This window comes from Balaenoptera acutorostrata, chromosome X (assembly GCF_949987535.1).
Source record: "Balaenoptera acutorostrata chromosome X, mBalAcu1.1, whole genome shotgun sequence".
NCBI lineage: Eukaryota > Metazoa > Chordata > Mammalia > Artiodactyla > Balaenopteridae > Balaenoptera > Balaenoptera acutorostrata.
The window spans coordinates 95288947-95312522 of NC_080085.1; the positions used below are offsets into that span (position 1 = coordinate 95288947).

At 43.9% G+C, this 23576-nt stretch overlaps 2 protein-coding genes across 4 annotated transcripts in view; one reads left to right on the forward strand and one right to left on the reverse strand.

Moving 5' to 3' along the window:
- ATG4A (autophagy related 4A cysteine peptidase) overlaps positions 1-11037 on the forward strand; it is a 70024-nt gene extending 58987 nt beyond the window's left edge. The window contains exons 11-13 of one of the 2 annotated variants that reach the window (XM_057538576.1): positions 270-326; positions 1751-1859; positions 9477-11034. In XM_057538576.1, the coding sequence (XP_057394559.1) occupies positions 270-326; positions 1751-1859; positions 9477-9547 (237 nt within the window). In that variant the 3' untranslated portion in view covers positions 9548-11034. Of the gene's footprint in view, positions 1-269; positions 327-1750; positions 1860-9476 lie in introns of both variants that reach the window. The other variant, XM_057538577.1, reaches the window with a different exon arrangement.
- Positions 11038-11404: 367 nt separating this feature from the next.
- Positions 11405-23576, reverse strand: part of COL4A6 (collagen type IV alpha 6 chain) — a 288733-nt gene continuing 276561 nt past the window's right edge. Inside the window, exons 38-45 of one of the 2 annotated variants that reach the window (XM_007196387.2) lie at positions 18522-18638; positions 18030-18191; positions 17743-17841; positions 16335-16481; positions 15473-15589; positions 14695-14886; positions 13805-14091; positions 11405-13014 (exon numbers count right to left, since the gene is read on the reverse strand). In XM_007196387.2, the coding sequence (XP_007196449.2) occupies positions 12754-13014; positions 13805-14091; positions 14695-14886; positions 15473-15589; positions 16335-16481; positions 17743-17841; positions 18030-18191; positions 18522-18638 (1382 nt within the window). In that variant the 3' untranslated portion in view covers positions 11405-12753. The remainder of the gene's footprint in view (positions 13015-13804; positions 14092-14694; positions 14887-15472; positions 15590-16334; positions 16482-17742; positions 17842-18029; positions 18192-18521; positions 18639-23576) is intronic. The other variant, XM_007196388.2, reaches the window with a different exon arrangement.

Consider the following 23576-nt stretch of genomic DNA (forward strand, 5'->3'; position numbering starts at 1 on the left):
AGGGAAAGGGACAGAATAAAAGAAAGAGGCAGAGAGAGAGAGAAAATATGAAGATGAATGAGCAGATGTGTGTGTCCAGGTGAGGCACTGATCTAGGAGAGAGATAAGCTCAGACAGTCTTCCTCCTTGTTGCTGGGAGGACACATCCAAAGGAAGTGGCCCACATCCTACATCACAACTCTGGGCCAACGGCTCCATCTTGCAATACAGAGGGCCTGCCTGGGTGCCCCTGACCAGTTCTAAGTTGTCTTCTTTTGCTTTCCCCCAAGGGATTTTTCTGCAAAGAAGAAAAAGACTTTGATAGCTGGTGTAGCCTTGTTCAGAAGGTAAAGATGTATGTTTTTCTTAGTCTTAAAAAACAAGTGTTATTCAATATAATTCCTTTTCAAGACGGTTTTTCATAGTAACATAAATCCAGCCTGATACGACTTTATCGCAAGAGAAAGAAACTAGGATGTGGGGAATTGTACATAACTTTGGGGAAACTAAAGAAAAACTTTGGTTTGCAATATGCTTAGTGTGTCAGGTGAGCGATATTTTTAACTACTGAATGTTCCATCTCATTGAGCCCGTGAGTCAATGAAATATTCAACTAATATTCTACCATTTTAACTTAAAAATACCAATTTCATATAGCTCAGCCTAAATTCTTCCTTACTCTGTTTGTGACACTGAGATGGTTGAAGAAGCCAAACTACTTTTCTATTTGTTTCGTGTCCATTTACAGTTTAATGTGTTCCATTATGGTTTAAGGGGCTTGCCTTTCTATTAACTGTCTTATTTATATAAAGTATAGGCACACTGCCACTTAAAGCAAACACAGTTTGCGGAAATCTGTGTAAATACGAAAGCAAGTTATTCTTTCTTTTTGGCATTTTATGTCAAAGGGTATTTATCATTTTGCTGGCTCACAACTTTTGTATCTGCCTCCCTCATCCTTTGCTTCTAACACTTGCCAATTATGTGGAAGATATTGATCAACGCTTATTGAAAGAATGAGGGGAGATCATAGGGAGTAGTTTAAAGAGCCCTGGATTGGGTGGCAGGGGACATCGTGTTCTCTTATCTGCAAAACAGAGGGGTTGGAGAGATGGGATCCCAGAGCCTCTTGTAAGTGTAAGGAGGGAAGATTTTTCTTCACAGGTGAACAAATAATTAACACTAAAGTCCCCAGATGAATCTGAAACCCCAGTTAATAATTGGCTGAGACATAATGGAGCATTATTTTCTAAAGGCATTACTTACATTTCAGAATGCCGCAAAACTGTATATCACATTTAATGTTAGAAAGAAAATTTTCTGATAAGACTATGCTATTTAAATTAGGACATATATCATATGTCTTGGATTGAAACTGAAACCATGCCAAAATGTACCAATATTCTTTGGGGGCAGATTTAACTTGATTAACCAACATTTCTTTGGAGCCAACACTTCAGGAACATCTCACCCCTAAATTGAGTTGGTCCCATGCAACTGGCGTAAGACCTCATGATGGAGCATGGGCAGTGAGTACTGGCCTTCCATCAGATCCTCCCTCCAGTGTCCTTCCTTCCTGGCCAACAGTATCTAGAATTGAAGAGAGCTGGGTCTTCAGACGGGTCAAGTAGAGGATGGGTGTATTTGCTAAGCCTTTGCTTTCACCTTTCAACAACCAGGCCACTCTCTTAGGGTTTGGAGTCATATACTGCCAACTGGGCAGAAATGTAGTGACTCTGCAGTGTTTACAACTGTTTCTATGTCTCCTCAGGAAATTCTAAAGGAAAATTTAAGGATGTTTGAATTAGTTCAGAAACATCCATCACACTGGCCTCCCTTTGTTCCTCCAGCCAAGCCAGAAGTGACAACCACGGGGGCAGGTAAGCTGTTGTTCAGAAGCTCTCTGGCCAGCAGACCCATGGATAGCAGTTGTTTTGTGAGACAGAAGCAATTTTGGGTCATGTTTTCCGTGGAAATGAAAAATTTCTACTCAGCTGCACTGATCAAGGAATGGTGCTTCTTCTGATGAACTGATATTTACCAATTTCAAAGAATGATAGTAAAAAAAAACTAAGCTCCGTGCAAAAGTTCCATACAAAATCAAAATGACTAGAATTTCTTTTTTTCATGGTCTGGTTCAGAAGACAAATCAGAGGCCATGGGTAATTCAAAAGGTACCTCGAAGGTCTTACAGAGCCTCAACTTCATCACTTTGAATAGGACTGTGTAACAAGTCCAGTTAGTTTGATTCTTTTTTTTTTTAATTGAAGTATAGTTGATTTACAATGTTGTGTTAGTTTCAGGTGTACAGTAAGGGATTCAGTTATATATATATTTTTTCAGTTTCTTTTCCATTATAGGTTATTATAAGATATTAAATATAGTTCCCTGTGCTATACAGTAGGTCCTTGTTTATCTATTTTATATATAGTAGTATGTATCTGTTAACCCCAAACTCCTAATTTATCCCTCCCCCCTTTCCTTTTGGTAACCATAAATTTGTTTTCTATGTCTATGAGTCTGTTTCTGTTTTGTAAATAAGTTCATTTGTATAATTTTTTTAGATTCCACGTATAAGTGATATCATATGGTATTTATCTTTCTCTGACTTACCTCACTTAGTGTGATAATCTCTAGGTCCATCCATGTTGCTGCAAATGGCATTGTTTCATTATTTTTTATGGCTGAGTAACATTCCATCATGTGTGTGTGTGTGTGTGTGTGTGTGTGTGTGTGTGTACCTCACATCTTCTCTACCCATTCACCTGTAGATGGGCATTTAGGTTGCTTCCATGTCTTGGCTATTGTAAATACTGCTGCTGTGAACATTGGGGTACACGTATCTTTTCAAATTAGAGTTTTCATCTTTTCAGGATATATGCCCAAGAGTGGAATTGCTGGATCATATGGTAACTCTATTTTTAGTTTTTTAAGGACCCTCCATACTGTTCTCCATAGTGGCTGCACCAATTTACATTCCCAGCAACAGTGTAAGAGGGTTCCCTTTTCTCCACACCCTCTCCAACATTTAGTATTTGTAGACTTTTTGATGATGCCCATTCTAACTGGTGTGAGGTGATACCTCATTGTAGTTTTGATTTGCAATTCTCTAATAATTAGTGATGTTGAGCAGCTATTCATGTGCTTCTTGGCCATCTGTATGTCTTCTTTGGAGAACTGTCTATTTAGGTCTTCTGCCCATTTTTGGATTGGGTTGTTTCTTTCTTTAATATTCAGCTACATGAGCTGTTTGTGTATTTGGAAATTAATCCCTTGTCAGTCACATCATTTGCAAATATTTTCTCCCAGTCCGTAGGCTGTCTTTTCATTTTTTTATGATTTCCTTTGCTGTGCAGATATTTCAAGTTTAATTAGGGCCCATTTGTTTATTTTTGCTTTTGTTTCCATTGCTCTAGGAGATGGATCCAAAAAAATATTGCAGCAATTTATGTCAAAGAGTGTTCTGCCAATGTTTTCTGCTGGGAGTTTTATAGTATCTGGTCTTACATTTAGGTCTTTAATCCATTTTGAGTTTATTTTTGGATATGGTGTTAGAGAATATTCTGATTTCATTCTTTTACATGTAGCTGTCCAATTTTCCCAACACCACTTATTGAAGAGACTGTCTTTTCTCCATTGTATATTCTTGCCTGCTTTGTCGTAGATTAATTGATCATAAGTGCATGGGTTTATTTCTGGGCTTTCTATCCTGTTCCATTGATCTATGCATCTGTTTTTGTGCCAGTATCGTTCTGTTTTGATGACTGTAGCTTTGTAGTATAGTCTGAAGTCAGGGAGCCTGATTCCTCCAGATTTGTTTTTCTTTCTCAAGATTGCTTTGGCTATTTGTAGTCTTTTGTGTTTCCATACAAATTGTAAAAATGTTTGTTCTAGTTTTGTGAAAAATGCTATTGGTAATTTGATAGGGATAGCATTGAATCTGTAGATTGCCTTGGGTAGTATGGTCTTTTTAACAATATTAATTCTTCCAATCCAAGAACATGGTATATCTTTCCATCTGTTTGTGTCATCTTCAGTTTCTTTCATCAGAGTCTTATAGTTTTTGGAGTACAGGTCTTTTGCCTCCTTAGGTAGGTTGATTCCTAGGTATTTTATTCTTTTTGATGTGATAGTAAGTGGGATTGTTTCCTTAATTTCTCTTTCTGATAGTTCATTGTTAGTGTATAGAAATGCAACAGATTTCTGTATATTAATCTTGTACCCTGCAACTTTACCATATTCATTGATGAGCTTTAGTAGTTTTCTGGTGGCATCTTTAGGATTTTCTATGTATAGTATCGTGTCATCTGCAAGCAGTGACCGTTTTACTTCCTTCTTTCCAATTTGGATTCATTTTATTTCTTTTTCTTCTCTGATTGCTGTGGCTTGGATTCCCAAAACTATGTTGAGTAAAAGTGGCGAGAGTGGACATCCTTGTCTTGTTACTGATATTAGAGGGAATGCTTTCAGCTTCTTACCATTGAGTAAGATGTTTAGCTGTGGGTTTGTCATATATGGGCTTTATTATGTTAAGGAATGTTTCTTCTATGCCCACTTTCTGGAGAGTTTTTATCATAAATTGATGTTGACTTTAATCAAAAGCTTTTTCTGTATCTATTGAGATGATTGTATGGTTTTTATTCTTCAATTTGTTAATGTGGTGTATCACATTGATTTGCAGATATTGAAAAATTCTTGCATCCCTGGGATAAATCCCACTTGATCATGGTGTATGATCCTTATAATATATTGTTGGAGCCAGTTGGCTAGTATTTTGTTGAGGACTTTTGCATCTACGTTCATCAGTGATATTGACCTGTAATTTTCTTATTTTTTGAGATATCTTTGTTCTGTTTTGGTATCTGGGTGATAGTGGCCTCATGGAATGAGTTTGGAAGTGTTCCTTCCTCTGCACTTCTTTGGAATAGTTTGAGAAGGATAGCTGTTAACTCTTGTCTAAATGTTTGGTAGAATTCATCTGTGATGCCATCTGGTCCTGGTCTTTTGTTTGTGGGGAGTTTTTAAATTACTGACTCAATTTCAGTACTGGTAATTGGTCTATTCATAGTTTCTATTTCTTCCTGGTTCAGTCTTGGGAGATAGTACCTTTCTAAGAATTTTTCCATTTCTTCTAGGCTGTTCATTTTATTGCCATATAGTTGCTCATAGTAGTTTCTTATGATCCTTCGTATTTCTGTGGTGTTGGTTTTAGCTTCTCTTTTTTCACTTCTGATTTTATTGATTTGGGCCCTCTCCCTTTTTTTCTTGATGAGTTCGGCTAAAGGTTTATCAATTTTGTTTTTCAAAGAACCAGCTCTTAGTTTCATTGATCATTTCTATTGTTTTTTTAGTCTCTATTTTATTTCTGCTCTGATCTTAATGATTTCTTTCCTTCTACTAACTTGAGGTTTTGTTTTTTCTTCTTTCTCTAACCTGTTTTAGGTGTCAGGTTAGGTTGTTTGAGATTTTGCTTGTTTCCTGAGGTAAGCTTCTATCGCTATAAACTTCCCTCTTAGAACTGCTTTTGCTGCGTCCCACAGGTTTTGGATCATCATGTTTTCATTTTCATTTGTCTCTAGGTATTTTTAAATTTCATCTTTGATTTCTTCAGTGATCCATTGGTGGTTTAGTAGCATATTGTTTAGCCTCCACGTGTTTGTGGTTTTTGCATTTTTTTTGTAGTTGATTCCTAATCTCATAGTGTTGTGGTTGGAAAAGATGCTTGATATGATTTCAATTTTCTTAAATTTACCAAGGCTTGTTTTATGGCCTGGCATGTAATCTATCCTGGAGAATGTTCCATGTGCACTTGAAAATAATGTGTATTCTGCCACTTTCGGATGGAATGCTCTACAAGTATCAAGTTCATTTGGTCTAATGTGTTATTTAAGACCTGTGTTTCCTTATTGATATTCTGTCTGGATGATCCATCCATTGATGTGAGTGGGGTGTTAAAGTCCCCTACTATTATTGTGCTACTGTCAATTTCTCCTTTTATGTCTGTTAATATTTACCTTGTATACTGAGGTGCTTCTATGTTGGGTGCATATATATTTACAGTTGTTATATCCTCTTCTTGGATTGATCCCTTGATCATTATATGGTGTCCTTCTTTGTCTCCTGTAACAGTCTTTATTTTAAAGTCTATTTTGTCTGATATGAGTATTGCTACTCTGGCTTTCTTTTGATTTCCATTTGTGTGGAATACCTTTTTCTATCCCCTTACCTTCAGTCTGTATGTGTCTCTAGATCTGAAGTGAGTCTCTTGTAGGCAGCATATATACAGGTCTTGTTTTTGTATCCATTCAGCCAGTCTATGTCTTTTGGTTGGAGCATTTAATCCATTTACATTTAAGGTAATTATAGATATGTATGTTCTTATTGCCATTTTGTTAATTGTTTTGGATTTGTTTTTGTAGGTCTTTTTTTCCCTTTTCTTCTTTTGTTCTCTTCTCTTGTGATCTGATAACTACCTTTAGTGTTATGTTTGGATTCCTTTTTCTTTTTTGTGTGTATATCTATTATAGGTTTTTGGTTTGCAGTTTACTATGAGGTTTTTGTATAACAGTCTATATATAAATGTGATGGTTTAAGTTGCTGATCTCTTAATTTCAAGTGCATTTTAAATACCCTGTATTTGTACTCTCCTCCCCTCACGATTACAGTTTTTGATATCATATTTTACATCTGATTGTTTTCTGTATCCTTTAACTGCTTATTGTGGATACAGGTGACTTTACAAGTTTTGTCTTTTAACCTCCCTACTAGTTTTGTCTGTGTATGATATACTACCTTTATTTGCCTTTACTGGTGAGCTTTTTCATTTTATAATTTTCTTGTTTCTGGTTGTGGCCTTTTCTTTTTCACCCGGAGAAGTTCCTTTAACATTTATTGTAAAGCTGGTTTGGTGGTGCTGAATTCTTTTAGCTTTTGCTTGTCTGTAAAGCTTTTGATTTCTCCATCAAATCTTAAGGAGAGCCTTGCTGGGTAGAGTATTCTTGGTTGTAGGTTTTTCCTTTTCATCACTTTAAATATACTGTGCCACTCCCTTCTGGCCTGCAGAGTTTCTGCTGAAAAATCAGCTGATAGCCTTATGGGAGTTCCCTTGTATATTATTTGTTGCTTTTCTCTTGCTGCTTTTAGTATTCTCTCTTTATCTTTAATTTTTGTAATTTTGATTATAATGTGTCTTGGTGTGTTCCTCTTTGCGTTCATCCTGTATGGGACTCTCTGTGCTTCCTGGACTTGGGCGCCTGTTTCCTTTCCCAGGTTAGGGAAGTTTTTAGCTATTATCTCTTCAAATATTTTCTCAGGCCCTTTCTCTCTCTCTTCTCCTTCTGGGACCCCTATAGTGTGAATATTAGTGCACTTGATGTTGTCCCAGAGATCTCTTAAACTGTCCTCATTTCTTTTCATTCTTTTTCTCTTTTTTCTGTTCAGCTGCAGTGGTTTCCATTACTCTGTCTTCCTGCACACTGGTGCGTTCTTCTGTATCATTTGGTCTACTATTGATTCCTTCTAGTGTGTTTTTCATTTTAGTTATTGTATTCTCCATCTCTGTTTGGTTGTTCTTTATATTTTCTCTTTGTTAAAAACTAGCTTCTCATTCTGTGCATCCATTCTCTTCCTGAGTTCTTTGATCATCTTTATGACCATTACTCTGAACTCTTTCTTGGGTAGATTGCCTATCTCCACTTCACTTAGTTCTTTTTCTGGGGTTTTATCTTGTTCCTTTGTCTGGAACATATTCCTCTGCCGCCTCATTTTGTCTAAGTTGCTATCTGTATTTTTATGTCTGTGGTAGGTTAGTTACGTTTCTCAACCTTGGAGAAGTGGCCCTCTGTAGGAGGCATCCTATGCGTTCCAGCAGTGTGCTCCTCTCGTCACCCAAGCTATACGCTCTAGGTGTTCCCCCTAAGAGGGCTGTGTGGTTCCTTCTGTTGTGGTGGGCTGACTATGTGGGTGGTCTGCTAGGCTTAGTTGGCTTCTAGTCTGGTTGGTTGCCAGGCCCTGCCTTGTGCAGATGCTGCTGGTTGCTGTTTAGTGGGGCCTGGTCACGAGGTGGCTGGTTGTGGAATCCATGGGGGCCCCGGGGCTAGTGCTGGCTCACTGGTGGCCAGAGTCAGGGTCCCGAAGCCTCTGGGGCTGTTGCCCAACTACTGGCATGGGTTAGTGCTGGATTACTGGCAGGCAGAGCTGTTTCCTGGAGTGTGGCTCCTGGGCCCAGGGATCCCAGAGCTCATTTCAGATCACTGGTAAGGAGGGGCTGGTTTCTGATACAGTTGGGTATGGGGTCTGGGGTGTCCCTAAGGTTGCAGTGGCCTGCTAGTTGGCAGGGTCAGGGGCCAGCTGGTCCCAGGATAGGGTCTGGCCTGTGTTGTGGGATTGTAATTTTCTTGCTTCTGGTGTCTGCCCCCTGGTGGGTGAGGCTGCTTTAGAGTCTTGTTCAGGCTTCCTTGTAGGAGGGGCCAGGGCCTGCCCACTGGTGGGTGGAGCTGGGTCTTGGCCCTCAGATGGGCAGGGCCATGTCTAGGGGCTTGTCTAGAGGCCGTGGGCTCAGGACTTCTTTAGGCAGCCTGTCTGCTGATGGGTGGGGCTGTGTCTCTGCCCCATTGGTTGTTTGGCCTGAGGTGTCCCAGCACTGGAGCCTATAGGCTGTCGGGTGGGGCCAGGTCTTGGCACTAATGATCCAACATGTCAGCCACCAGGAGTGTTCATGTAGTTGAATGTTCCCCAGTATGTCTGCCACCAGTGTGTGTGTCCCCCGGGTGAGCTTCAGCCACCCCCCTGCCTCTCCAGGAGAGTCTCCAAGCCCAACAGGTAGGTCTGGCCTAGGCTCCTATCAAATCACTGCTTTTGTCCTGGGTCCCAGTGCACATGAGATTTTTGTGTGCGCCCTTTAAGGGTGTAGTCTGTATTTCCCCCAGTCCTGTGGGGTTCCTGCAGTAAAGCCCCACTGGCCTTCAAAGCCAAATGCTCTGGGGGCTCCTCCCCCCAGTGCCAGACCCTCAGGCTGGGGAGCCTGATGTGGGGCTCAGAACTCTCACTCCTGTGGGAGAACTTCTGTGATATAATTATTCTCCAGTTTGTGGGTCGCCCACCCGGGGGGTATGGGATTTGATTATATCGCGAGTCTGCCCCTCCTACCCGTCATGTTGTGGATCCTTCTTTATGACTTTAGTTGTAGAAGATCTTTTCTGGTAGGTTCCAGCCTTTTTCATCAATGGTTGTTCTGCAGATAGTTGTGATTTTGGTGTGCTCATGAGAGGAGATGAGCTCAGGGTCTTTCTACTCCTACATCTTGGCCCTTAAACCTGTTTTGATTCTTTATAGAGAATTGCTAATACTCAGCAGTGGTCCCGCCTATAAGTCTCCTCTACACAAGCTTTTCTGTAGCAAAGCAATTTAAAATGCATGGTCTTAACTACTGAGTAACTTATTGACCGCTTGAGCCAAAGTGTCAAGCTTTTTTCTTCCTCTTTTCTGTATTGTGATAGAATTCATCGACTCTACTGAACAACTAGAGGAGTTTGACCTGGAGGAAGATTTCGAGATTCTGAGCATATAGAATAGTGGGAACTCACCTTGGACATCTGTCTTCCATCTGGCACCAGAAGAACATGAATTCATCACATAAAACTTTTCTAGTCAGCAAGTGCCTGATATGCCAACAGCATACAAACTTGATAGCGATCATGACTGAGCCAATCACCTTTTCTCAGAAAAAAACAAACAAGTGAACAATATACCCCTTCCCCAGAAAGAACTAAAACAATCATGGAATCTAGGAGCAGAAAGATTAGGAGTCGTCTCTTGCACTTCCCAGCTTCTTACATGGCCACAGCGAATCTTCAGCTACTGAAATGAGGAGGTGGATGTCTGGAAGATAGGCAGCAACTCCCACCTTGCTTCCAGCACCAGCAGATGAGAGATGATTACCCTGTGCTTCTTCACCCTTTCAGGTTTGACCTCTCTGGGCTAAATACTAAGAAGCAATCTGTTCTCTTGCTCTAATAATAAAGTGATAATCATTGTATCAGGGAAAAAAAGTTCTTGTTAAATTATTTGAATATGTATTTAAATAATTATAATTGATCTCAAAAAGTGTGTCAAAGACATTACATCTCATTACATTGGTCTCCTTCCTATTTGAGAGAAACTTAACTATTTGATGGGTCACTGTCCCCATCTTTACTGATACTTTTGTCAGATGGTCACCCTGTCCTTAAATCATTATCACTTAAATCAGGGGTCTGCAAACTTTTTCTGTCAAGGGTCAGATAGGAAATGTTTTAGGCTCTGAAGACCACATAGTGTCTGTCACAGCTACTCATCTCTGCTGGTGAAACCCCAAGACAGCCATAGACAATGTGCATGCACATGAGCCTGGCCGTAATCCAATAAAACTTTATTTACAAAAACAGGCAGAGGGCTGGATTTAGCTCACAGGCTGTAGTTTGCTAATCACTGACTTAAATTGTTGATTTTTGTTTGGGAAATTAAAAATTGTGTTTGAATTTGACTCCATTTTGCTTGACAGTCATAACTGGAAAGAATTGTGGTGACATTAATCTGTGCATCAAATACAATTCCAAACCATTTCAGGACTAGCAAGCAACATACTAAATTTGAAAGCACATATTCGTCAAATTGGCTTTGCTAACCACTCTCCTGTGTGGATGCACCTTATGTCCCAGTGGTATCTTCCCCTTTTCCTCTCCTTGTCTTCTTAACCTATGCATTTCACCTCCATGCTCAACCAAGCCCCCAGGAAGGCCAGCAACTGCGGTTTGAAAGCTAGCACCAAACCAAGGTGGGTTTTTTTGTGTGGTATATTTAGGAATATTTGAACACTTGTTTCCTTAGATTCCATTTTTTTCTTTTCCAGTAGGTAATATATTCCAGCGGTTCAGAATTCGAAAGGTGCAAAATGGTATTCAGTGAAATGTCTCTCCCTCCCACAGGTCAGTTCTCTTTCCTGAATGCTCCCAATGTTATTAATTTCTTGTTTATCCTTCCAGAGGATATATTTTATGCATATACAAATATATGCACATATATCTTAGATTTGATTTTAATGACTTTTAAATTTCTCTACTTTTGATTTATCTGTAAATGATCCTGAGGCCCCAGAAATATGGAAATTCCTTTCTTGAACTCTAGCATATGATGGGGCTAAAAACAGTTGTAGGCTGATCTTGAAACATGTGGATTTGTTGCCTGTTGGAAGACATTATCAATCAACCCTTGACTTTAATTGTATTTTTCCGTGTCTCAGTGTTTTGTTATAAAGCTCGACTTGCAGTGACAGGAACCCCCATGGCTCTGAGGGGGGCTTATGAATTTCAGTGAGATGGACTTTAGAAAAGTTTTCATCAAAGAAAGAATGTCAAAAGAGTCAAATGTTCATATTGGATTCCTTTTATTTGCAATGTACAAAGCTGACACCATGCTTATTACTGAGGAGGTGAAGGTAACAATAGTTCAGATTATACTGATTATGCTTTGTCTGTGTTGGCACAGTTTACATAATATTTAAGGAAACAGAATCACCTGGAAGGAATTGCCTCATGTCAACATAGCTAAGTGTTCTGGGAAACAACTGATAATTAAAGGAAATGGTTAAAACAAATCCCCCTAAACAGAATACACTTTACAGTCTACTCAGGCTTGCTTTGGGTCTGCTAACTGCTAAAGAGAGGACTGTGCTAGATTTTTATGAGGCTTTAAAAACATATCAAAATGGTTTAACAGGCTACCTGTGAAAGAGCAATTGGATGGACATTTTAGTGGAAAGTCTCTCACAGCCTCAAAATGCAAAGGAACCAACACTGCAGTGTCGATTTGCCACACTGCACACATCTGAATGGCATTTGGAATAAACAGGGGCTTCTGAGAAATCGGGACAAGGGATTTTCCTTTTTGTTCCTGGAGTCAAAAGCAAAATTCACACCTCCTTACCCATCCTCCCCTCTCCCCCCAGCCTGGGAGAAAGGGCTGCGGTTCTCATTTCCCTTTACGGGTCTGAGCACATTTGGTGCATCCTCTGCTCTACTCTGAACCAGGCCAAGTCTGCTGCCTGTGGCTGGGGAGGGAGCCGGCAAGGAGGACGTGATTTGTCTACGACCATGTGACGTTAATGAGCACCTCTCGGCTGCTGGTCTTCCAGCGTCCCTAAGCAATCTGGGGCCCAGTCGTGCTCACTCTCGAAGCAGTCAGAGCGCACCCCGGGACACTGGCTGGCACCTCATTCCAGCTCTGCTGCCTGCCTAGACACAGTGGGTCTCCGGGAAGAGTTGAGAGCTTGCCCTGTGCAGGCTTGAGCCATCCATAATGTTGAGCCAGAGAAATTTTTTTCACGTGGAAACACTGGGTTCTGGTTTAAGCCAAGTGATGTGCAGTGACCTCTGGACATAATGAAATGACTCCTTAGCTATCACGAAGAGCTTTCTGATCAAGAGAGTGAGGAAAGCTAGCATTCTAAGAAAGTGGTGGCCCAGCAGGTCTTTCTGAGGTAGCCACGAAGAGTCACACAAACATCCAAACCAAACTGTAGCACCGAAATGGGACAGCGGCTCCCAGCGGGGTGGGCTCACCGTGGGGCCTGAGGGTGGAGGTGATCAGCGTCCAGCGGTCCAGCCCAAGCGAGACTCCAATGGACAACTTGACAGATGGGCAGAAGGGCTTGGCCTTCCTTCTTCAGACCGTTCAGGTTTGTGAGGTGACCGTTGTGTGGGGCAGGGGAAGGCAAGGGGCAGAGTGGCAGGTGCCACCCTACACGCTTTTCATACACACCTGGCAGCGGCTGACCCGGGTGTGGAGCTGCCCGGCTTTCAGCGTCTCAGATACGGGCTCCTCCCCAAACTGCTGCCTCTCTTCCACCGTCGTCAGCCAGAAGCTGTACTTGTTGGCAAAGTAGTGGCAGGTGCCCCGGGCACCACTGCACTCGATGAAAGGAGTGGCTCGGAAATCCTCTAGGCAGGAGCCAGGGGAGACCAGGGACTGGCCCCCGCCCTCAGCGCCGGCGGCCGTGTGCTGAAACAGATGGGGGCGGCTGTGAGCTGGTCACCGTGGGAGGTGATGGGCTCCACCGCTCCGGCTCTCAGCTCTGGTCCCTTGGCTCAGCCCCCCTGTCTGGCCAGTGGACCAACAGCTATGTTTTAGGACCGGGGGCGCCCATCCTCCCTTGGCTCAGCCCCCCTGTCTGGCCAGCGGACCAACAGCTATGTTTTAGGACCGGGGGCGCCCATCCTCCCTTGTCTCAGCCTCAGAGCCAGGAGCGCCCCCTCCAAGCTCCGTAGCGCCCTCCTAACCCACGGCTCCTGGGCTGCGGCTGCATCCCAGCCAGTATCTCCCAAACTGCTGCTGTCCTGCCGAATCCAAGGTGTGGTAGGTGCCCCCCGAGCATTTCCACTGACAGATCTGAGAAAGGCTGAATTAAGGAAACTGCCAACAGGGTTCAGGATGCAGTTCTTCTCAGAGCCCTCCGTCTGCCCCAGGCCCTTGGCGGTGTGCTCCAGAGAAGGGAGAGAGCGCGGAATAGTCCACAAGGTCATTAGACCATGGGCCCTTCCCCCCAGCGGACCTATTAATAGCTCTGGCTCTGAAGTCCCCTTCATTGGAACTTTTACTGCAATCTGTACCGTACCCTTTAGGGTGCCAGTTAGTGTTTGTTACCTGCCGAGGACAAGTAGGCCTCGTATTTGGCCTAACATCCCAGCTCTCGAGTCGCAGGGCTCCCTCGGCACTCGATTTCAGAATTTCCCTCCCAGCGCTCCCTGCCCTCGGCCTTCATACTGGTGGAGAGGGCGGTGCGGGACCTTACCATGAGGAAGGAGTACCCAATCCAGAGGCTGCGCCAGCCCAGGGGGCACCGCGGGATGGTGATGTCCTGGCTGTGCACAGCAATGGCTTGTGAGGGCGCCTCACACACAGAGCAGCGGCTGATGTACTGGGGAATCTGCGTCTGGCCGACGGGCATCATGGGGATGGGCGCGGTGGTGGAGAGCCAGTAGGATTTATCGTTGCGCCGGGCATAGTGGCACACTTCGTTGATGTTGCAGTAGATGAAGGGCATGGTGCTGAAGCGGGGCAGGCAGGAGCCAGCAAACCCTGCAAGGAGAGAAGGTGGGCAGGGGCAGGTAAGGTCTGGCTGAGGGGCAGGGCTGGGATTGTCCCTGGAGCCACTACGACTGGACTAGATGGTGGTTTGGGTTCATATCCAACTGCTTGTAGCAGAGCAGGGACGCCTTTCCTTCCTATCCTGAACCACTGTACACACACTGAAGTCTATTTTCTATGCACCAGGGAAGTTTGATAATGAAAAGAATCTTTTTAGAAACAGAATGATGACTCCCTAATCAGTCTGCTTTGTAAAATCAGCATTTAATAGAGTGAGCCTGCGGTTCTCTGAAACACACACCTGAAGACAATTCAATTAATTCTTGGGTAATCATTGTTGCCGGCAGGTCATATTATTATTACTACTACTAATTGCTAACGTTTAATGGATGCATTTTACATGGGTGATTCCTGTAATCCTTAGTCCGCCCTGTGGCACAAGTACTAGAATTAGGCTTGTTCCACTGAGAAGGAGGCGGAAGCTTAGACAGGTTGAATAACGTGTCCAGAGTGAGCGGCAGAGGAGCGAGGAGTGTGGCTCTTGGGCCTTGTGGGGCCAGGGGGCCAGGGCTGGATGTGCGAGCTGGTACCTACCCAGGTCCTGGTTGTGGGCTTTCTCCTGCCCCTCCACGAACAGCAGGCTATAACCCACCCACAGCTGGCTCATCCCGACGGGGCACAGGGGCACCTGTTCCGACTGGCTGTGCTTCACCAAGGTGTAGCCCACTCTCACGCTCTGCCCAGGCACTCCAGCCCTCCCGAAGGGGCCCGGCTTCCCTGGAGCTCCTGAGATGGAGAGAGCAGAGATAACCAAGGACCTGCTGAATCAGAGGCAGTGAAAAAGCAGAGCTGGGGTTAGCGAAGCAAAATCACACCCTCCTCTCCGGCCCGTGGCAGACGTGGCTAACAATCGCGGCACTTTCCCAGCGAACTTCAGGACTGTTCTCTGCTCAGGACAACTGATTTGCCATCTCTGATATAAAATGGAAGGTAAGTAGCAGAGCAGCCATATCTTATCTCAGATTCTCTTCTCCCTTGAACCAGCCCCCTTCCATCCACGTCAGAATCCCTGGGTAGAAGAGGGGGTGTGCAGGGCAGGGGGCCATGCTATAGTATAGAGTTATAGCTCTTAAGAGCTGGAAGAGAACCCAGAGAACTACGTAGAACAGTCCTTTGCCTTCTGGAATGCAGGGCTCTAATCCTTCACAGGCTCAGAATGGAGTGAACGGATTCGAGCCCAGTTTCCCAGCCTGCTAGTAGTGTCAAGCTTTACTGCCCGGTTTCCTAATGCCACGATTTAAGATTTTGACTCACCCTCAAGCCTCAAACCCTTACAGAAGCCCTCTGCCCCCTAGTGCCGACATTGCCAGACCTTCAAATCCTGGAGGGCCTTGCAGTCCAGGGAGACCGGGGTCACCAAGAGCCCCAGGTGGGCCAGGGAGTCCATTGGGGCCATCTTTGCCGGGGATGCCAGGTAAACCTTTGAAGCCTGCCAGGAGAGAAGGCCCACAGTGGGGTACTCAATGTGCAGGGTCTGGAGGAGCCTTCCCTGGAGCAAGGGGACTCGTGTGTCATGCCCAGGACTCACCAGGAGAGGGCGAACTGGCCATGACCCTGGAGTGCACGCTGAGCTCAGGGCTGAGACTCCTGGGCTGGCCCTTAGTTCAAGTCCGGGCAGCTCAGCCCTGGGACCTCACTCTGAACTTAGCCCTTCTGAGCTCCTTCACACCCATGTCCCCCTCCCTTCCTCTCATCTTCCCAGCAATGCTGGGGAGGACGCAGGGCAACTGCTGGGGTCCCATGTCAGAAATGAGTTCACCGAGGTCCAGAGAGAGACTGCTAGCTTACTCCGGCTGGGGCAAAACTGGGATTGGAAGCCGGGTTTTCCGTCCCCCAGCCCTGGGCTTTCTCCGTTGCTCTCTGTCCCCCCACCACGCTCCCTCCTTCCTGCAGCAGCACGTTAGCAAGGGACGAGCTGTCTGGATTAGCTGCTGTGCTCTGCCCACGCAGAGCACTTCGTTCCGTGTGCTTCGTTCTCTGAAGCCAAGTACAAATGCTGGCCCTGCTGGTCCCCTCCTTCCTGGTGAGAAGCTTGGAGGCTTTGTGAGGGAGCCGAGGAAACACTCGATGAAGGCGCCCCCTTGGAGCCGGGGTTCCCAGCCAGTTGCTTCAGACTGCCAGCCAAAGCCGCCTCAGCTCCCCGTGAAGTCCCCCTTCTCTGGCGCCCTCCTCACCTTGTAGGCCTCCAGGGCCTTGGACCCCAGGGTCCCCCATGAGGCCAGGGATGCCATCGATGCCTGTTAGACCCATGGGTCCAGGAGGAGCCTGGATGTCTTCTGCAATTGGTGTTTGTCCAGGAGCGCCTCGGGGGCCAGATAAGCCTGTGGGCACGTGGGAGAAATGGAAATGTCAAGCGGAGGCAGAGGAGGTGGCCAGGGTGGGCTCCCGGAGGTTCAGTTGGCATCATAGCCGAGACCCCAAACCCAGCCAGCTGGCTTACTAATAGAAGCCAAACAAGCCAATTTGCTTATTAATTCATTGAAAAAGTATTTCTCGAGTGCCTACTATGTGCCAGAGCCTGGTAGATCAGGGGCTAGAGCAGTGAGTAAGACCTTTATGAGACGATGGTCTGGTGATAAAGATGAAAAATGCATAACCTGACAAAAACCATTAATCTTACTGCAAATTGTAAGAAGTGCTACAAAGGAAATGGACAGTGCACGGATAGTGGGAGGGAGCGGAGAGGGCTATGGGGTGGAGAACCTGCTTTAGAGAGAGTTATAAGTGGCCTCTTACAAGCAGTGACACTTAAGCGGAGACCATTAAAGCATTAGAACAAGCTGGGGGGTGGGGGAGAGCATTCCAGAAGTAGAACTAGCACGTGCAAAGGCCCTGCGGCCAGCCAAGGTGTGGTGTTTTTGGATAACTGAAAGAGGCTAGGGTGACAAAAGCACAGTGAACAGCAAAGGGGAAGGGCTGGTGATGAGGATGGAGAGGGAGGCATCACAGAGGGCTTCATGGCCATAGTTAATTCTTATGCCATGGGACGCCCATGGATGATTTCTGTTTTTACAAGACCTCTCTGACCACTGTCTAGAGAAATGATTGTTGGGGGAGGTGAATAATGGAAGCAGGGAGACCAGTTAGCAGTCACTGCAGTGATCCACGTGAGAAATGTTGGTGGCTGGGACCTCAGTGGTAGAGGTGGAGGTGATGGGAGGGGGCAGATGCAAGGCACGTTTATAGGAGACACAGCCCTCAGGGCTTGCTAATGGATTGGATGTGTGTGTGAGGGGAGTGGTGATAAAGGACAGAAAGGATGGTTCTTCATTTCTGGATTCAGCAAATGGGTGAGTGGTGATCTGAGTGCAAACGCAGTGACCGCAAATGCAGAAACAATGCAGAGAGGGGAGGTCAGTGGCAAGATCCATGGCGGCAAAGCGGCAATGGCCTTGAGTCCTGGGAGCTGATGCAGGCAGAGGTATCTCCAAGGTGGAGAAACTCCCTCCCTGGAGGAGCTTGATCCAGCTGCTTCAGCCATCCAGGCTTTCTTGGCATGCTTAGCAGTGACTCCTGAAGGAATGATACCCCCCTACCCCTCCCTTGAGCTCAGGATCAGCCCGGCACATGCTCTCAACTCACCTCTTGGCCCTGCCTTCCCCTTCATCCCGGGAAGTCCTGGGTCTCCAGGTGGCCCAACTTTGCCTGGAGTCCCCATGAAGCCAGGCTCACCTCTCATGCCTGGCAAAGTCCAAAGGAAAGCAAGTCAGGGCTTGGCATGGTGGTGCTGGTGGTGGTGGGGTTGAGACTAAGCAGAGGCGAGGGCAGGAAAAGCATCATCAGCTGGTCTCTCTTCACAGGGCTGCAGGAAGGGGTCATCTCTGACAGTGGAGTGGGAAAGGACCCAGTAGCCAGCCACACAGTCATACCTTTCAGTCCTAGCTCTCCAGGAAGGCCAGAGAAACCTGGAATTCCTTGGTCTCCCTTGGGCCCTTGAGGGCCAGGAACTCCAGGGAAGCCAGGGTCTCCCGGGTCGCCTTGATCCGAGGATGGCCCAGCGGGGCCTGGGGGCCCCGGGGGGCCTGGGCGGCCTAGAGATAAGATTGGAAGAGGGATGAGGGCAGAGGGAAGAGGAAGCGGCCATTGCTGAAAGCCTCGGGACTGATAGGAAGCCAAAGGCTATTCCCGGGGCAGATAATGTTCCCTTGCCTTCTGTGGGGCCCCAGTGCCCAGACCTTCCCAAACCCTTTTAGCAAAATGCAGCCCATTCCAACCCCCTGTGTCCCTGCGGGAGGAGGGAGGTGAGGCCTCACAGGCCCATGCACATCCAGCAGTGGGGATGGGGCTGGACTGTAGACAGGCCCTCCCCAAACTCCAGACAAAAGGTGATGGCCAGCCCTCTTTGGGCTTCCTGGCTTTACCTCGTTCTCCATCTAGGCCTGGTCGCCCGGCGTCGCCAGGCTGTCCTGCTATGACTGAGGGCAAGGAGAGGCCTGGGGCACCAGGGAGACCAGCGGGGCCCTGGAGACCTGGGAAACCTGCAAAGAATAAATAAAAGGGGCTGCAGGGGCTTTGTGTGCTTAAGAGAGGGCCAGGCTCTCTCAGAGAAAATGGAAGTTCACACAAGAAAATGGAAGCCCTTAAGGTAGGAGCCAGACCAGCCGAGGCCAGCAGAGGGCTCTTCTCCCTTTCTTCCCCGTTGGCAGCCATCGGCCCAGCGCAGCTGACAGCGGCTCAGAGACTCCTCGCTCGCAGCAGGCGCTGCATTGAATTGGGACGGATAGAGCTTCGGAAAGTTCTAGCTCCCCAACCTCGCTGGTAATGGAAATACTTTAGACAGATTTCCCCTAAATCAGGAAGAAAAGAAGGTATGACTGCAGCACCTGGAATCGAAGTTTCCTACAGTGATTTTAAACCTACTGTCCCTGTTGCACAACATTTCATCAAGTTAGCCAGTCCTGTCTGCTGCTACTCGGAGGAGGTCACAGATCAAGGTGGGGCACAGTCCCCAGCCAGTCAGAACAGACACCCACTTGCCCGCTCGAGCAGAATGGAGGTGGCAAGGGCGCTATGACCCCCGGTGTCTTCTACAGCTAACTACTGGGTCTTCCAGGCAAGCTGGAAAACAGTTTTATAGGTAATTCATGATATTAGCTGAATGCTTGCTAAATTGCCTGAATCCCTTCTCCCTGTTTGGCCAAAGAGAATAGCCATTTACTGGAGTACATACGTAATACTCGTTTGCTCAAAGTTTAATACTGCTTTACATGTTTTCTGTTTGTGGAATGATTTCTATTATAATATGTTCAAAACCAAAAATTTCAACCGATTACAGTAGATTTATACAATATGCATACATTGAAAACATAGATGGTAATCTTGCTGGGAAAACACATCAAAGCCACGTATACAAATGTAGAAATCTATTTTATTCTTGTAACATGGAAGAAATGTATTTATTACTTTGGTATATTCTAAAAGATAATCAAATGAAGAGGAATAGATTCGAATTGGTTGACAAACTGTTTTGGTGGTTGAGATTCTTGTTTGTGACAAGAAAATTCCAAAATAGGATGTTGAATTTTATTTTTCTGACAAGAAAAACTGAAAATATTGACATTGAATTTCTCATATTTTGCTAAGAAATAGTAAATCCACGATAATTTGTAAAGAAAGACGGCAGATTGGTTAATTTGGGTGTCTTTAACAGCTCATTGATTAATTGAATACTGAGGAAATATAAAGGAGGAAAAAATAAATTTAAAGAAAAGTTTCCACTTATTAGAAGTCTGGAAAAGAAACAAAGGAAAAACAAAGAGCAAAACTAGTTGCAAAACCACTTCGTGCTACTTTTAGCATTGTCAGTTATGTCTTGATGAATCTTTGAAGTATTTTTCTTTTTCACAAAGGTAAAAATCGGAAAAGAGAGACACATTGTATTTTTGTCCTGAAAATATAACTTCATATATCTATACATATATATGTGCTGAAATTATGCAAAACCAATAAACAAGACACCACATATAGTAGATTAAGTGTGGACAGTGCACGGATTGTAAAAATGTCTGTTTCCATGGCAATATTTGGAGCCTCCTTCTCTTTTCACCTGTTTCTTGATTTTATAATTACACCAATATATCATTAAACCTGAAATAAAGGTACTACTGACCACAAGTAGTAAAAAAAAAAAAAGCTCAAGTATTTAAGATTGAGACTTCTTTTAAAAATTTTTTAATTTAATTTTATTTATTTTTTTATACAGCAGATTCTTATTAGTCATCCATTTAATACACATCAGTGTATACATGTCAATCCCAATCACCCAATTCATCACACCACCACCCCCACTCCCCGCCGCTTTCCCCCCTTGGTGTCCATACGTTTGTTCTCTACATCTGTGTCTCTATTTCTGCTCTGCAAACTGGTTCATCTGTACCATTTTTCTAGGTTCCACATATATGCGTTAATATACGATATTTGTTTTTCTCTTTCTGACTTACTTCACTCTGTATGACAGTCTCTAGATCCATCCACATCTCTACAAATGACTCAATTTCATTCCTTTTTATGGCTGAGTAATATTCCATTGTATATATGTACCACACCATTCGTCTGTTGATGGGCATTTAGGTTGCTTCCATGACCTGGCTATTGTAAATAGTGCTGCAATGAACATTCGGGTGCATGTGTCTTTTTGAATTATGGTTTTCTCTGGGTATATGCCCAGTAGTGGGATTGCTGGGTCATATGGTAATTCTATTTTTAGTTTTTTAAGGAACCTCCATACTGTTCTCCATAGTGGCTGTATCAATTTACATTCCCACCAACAGTGCAAGAGGGTTCTCTTTTCTCCACACCCTCTCCAGCATTTGTTGATGGTAGATTTTCTGATGATGCCCATTCTAACTGGTGTGAGATCATACCTCATTGTAGTTTTGATTTGCATTTCTCTAATAATTATTGATGTTGAGCAGCCTTTCATGTGCTTCTTGGCCATCTGTATGTCTTCTTTGGAGAAATGTCTATTTAGGTCATCTACCCATTTTTGGATTGGGTTGTTTGTTTTTTTAATATTGAGCTGCATGAGCTGTTTATATATTTTGGAGATTAATCCTTTGTTGATGCATTTGCAAATATTTTCTCCCATTCTGAGGGTTGTCTTTCGTCTTCTTTATGGTTTCCTTTGCTGTGCAAAAGCTTTGAAGTTTCATTAGGTCCCATTTGTTTATTTTTGTTTTTATTTCCATTAATCTAGGAGGTGGATCAAAAAAGATATTGCTGTGATTTATGTCAAAGAGTGTTCTTCCTATGTTTTCCTCTAAGAGTTTTATAGTGTCCAGTCTTACATTTAGGTCCCTAATCCATTTTGAGTTTATTTTTGTGTATGGTGTTAGGGAGTGTTCTAATTTCATTCTTTTACATGTAGCTGTCCAGTTTTCCCAGCACCACTTATTGAAGAGACTGTCTTTTCTCCATTGTATATCCTTGGCTCCTTTGTCATAGATTAGTTGACCATAGGTGCGTGGGTTTACCTCTGGGCTTTCTATCTTGTTCCATTGATCTATGTTTCTGTTTTTGTGCCAGTACCATATTGTCTTGATTACTGTAGCTTTGTAGTATAGACTGAAGTCAGGGAGTCTGATTCCTTCAGCTCCGTTTTTTTCCCTCAAGACTGCTTTGGCTATTCAGGGTCTTTTGTGTCTCCATACAAATTTTAAGATTCTTTGTTCTAGTTCTGTAAAATATGCCATTAGTAATTTGATAGTGATTGCATTGAATCTGTAGATTGCTTTGGGTAGTATAGTCATTTTCACAAAATGATTCCTCCAATCCAAGAACATGGTCTATCATCTCTCCATCTGTTGGTATCATCTTTAATTTCTTTCATCAGTGTCTTACAGTTCTCTGCATACAGGTCTTTTGTCTCCCTAGGTAGGTTTATTCCTAGGTATTTTATTCTTTTTGTTGCACTGGTAAATGGGAGTGTTTCCTTAATTTCTCTTTCAGATTTTTCATCATTAGTGTATAGGAACGCAAGAGATTTCCGTGCATTAATTTTGTATCCCACAACTTTACCAAATTCATTGATTAGCTCTAATCGTTTTCTGGTGGCATCTTTAGGATTCTCTATGTATAGTATCATGTCATCTGCAAACAGTGACAGTTTTACTTCTTCTTTTCCAATTTGTATTCCTTTTATTTCTTTTTCTTCTCTGATTGCCGTGGCTAGGACTTCCAAAACTATGTTGAATAACAGTGGTGAGAGTGGACAGCCTTGTCTTGTTCCTGATCTTAGAGGAAATGCCTTCAGTTTTTCACCATTGAGAATGATGTTTGCTGTGGGTCTGCCGTATATGGCCTTTATTATGTTGAGGTAGGTTCCCTCTATGCCCACTTTCTGGAGAATTTTTATCATAAGTGGGTGTTGAATTTTGTCAAAAGCTTTTTCTGCATCTATTGAGATGATCATATGGTTTTTCTCCTTCAATTTGTTAATATGGTGTATCACATTGATTGATTTGCATATACTGAAGAATCCTTGCATCCCTGGGATAAATCCCACTTGATCATGGTGTATGATCCTTTTACTGTGTTGTTAGATTCTGTTTGCAGTATTTTGTTGAGGATTTTTGCATCTATATCCATCAGTGATATTGGTCTGTAATTTTCTTTTTGTGTAGTATCTTTGTCTGGTTTTGGTATCAGGGTGATGGTGGCCTCATAGAATGAGTTTGGGAGTGTTCCTTCCTCTGCACTTCTTTGGAATAGTTTGAGAAGGATAGCTGTTAACTCTTGTCTAAATGTTTGATAGAATTCACCTGTGACGCCATCTGGTCCTGGACTTTTGTTTGTTGGAAGATTTTTAATCACAGTTTCAATTTAATTACTTGTGATTGGTCTGTTCATATTTTCTATTTCTTCCTGGTTCAGTCTTGGAAGGTTATACCTTTCTAAGAATTTGTCCATTTCTTCCAGGTTGTCCATTTTATTGGCATACAGTTGCTGGTAGTAGTCTCTCAGGATGCTTTGTATTTCTGCGGTGCCTGTGGTAACTTCTCCTTTTTCATTTCTAATTTTATTGATTTGAGTCCTCTCCCTCTTTTTCTTGATTAGTCTGGCTAATGGTTTATCAATATTGTTTATCTTCTCAAAGAACCAGCTTTTCGTTTTATTGATCTTTGCTATTGTTTTCTTTGTTTCTATTTCATTTATTTCTGCTCTGATCTTTATGATTTCTTTCCTTCTACTAACTTTGGGTTTTGTTTGTTCTTCCGTCTCTAGTTCCTTTAGGTGTAAAGTTAGGTTGTTTATTTGAGATGTTTCTTGTTTCTTGAGGTAGGCTTGTATAGCTATATACTTCCCTCTTAGAACTGCTTTTGCTGCATCCCATAGGATTTGGATCGTCGTGTTTTCATTGTCATTTGTCTCTAGGTATTTTTTGATTTCCTCTTTGATTTCTTCAGTGATCTCTTGGT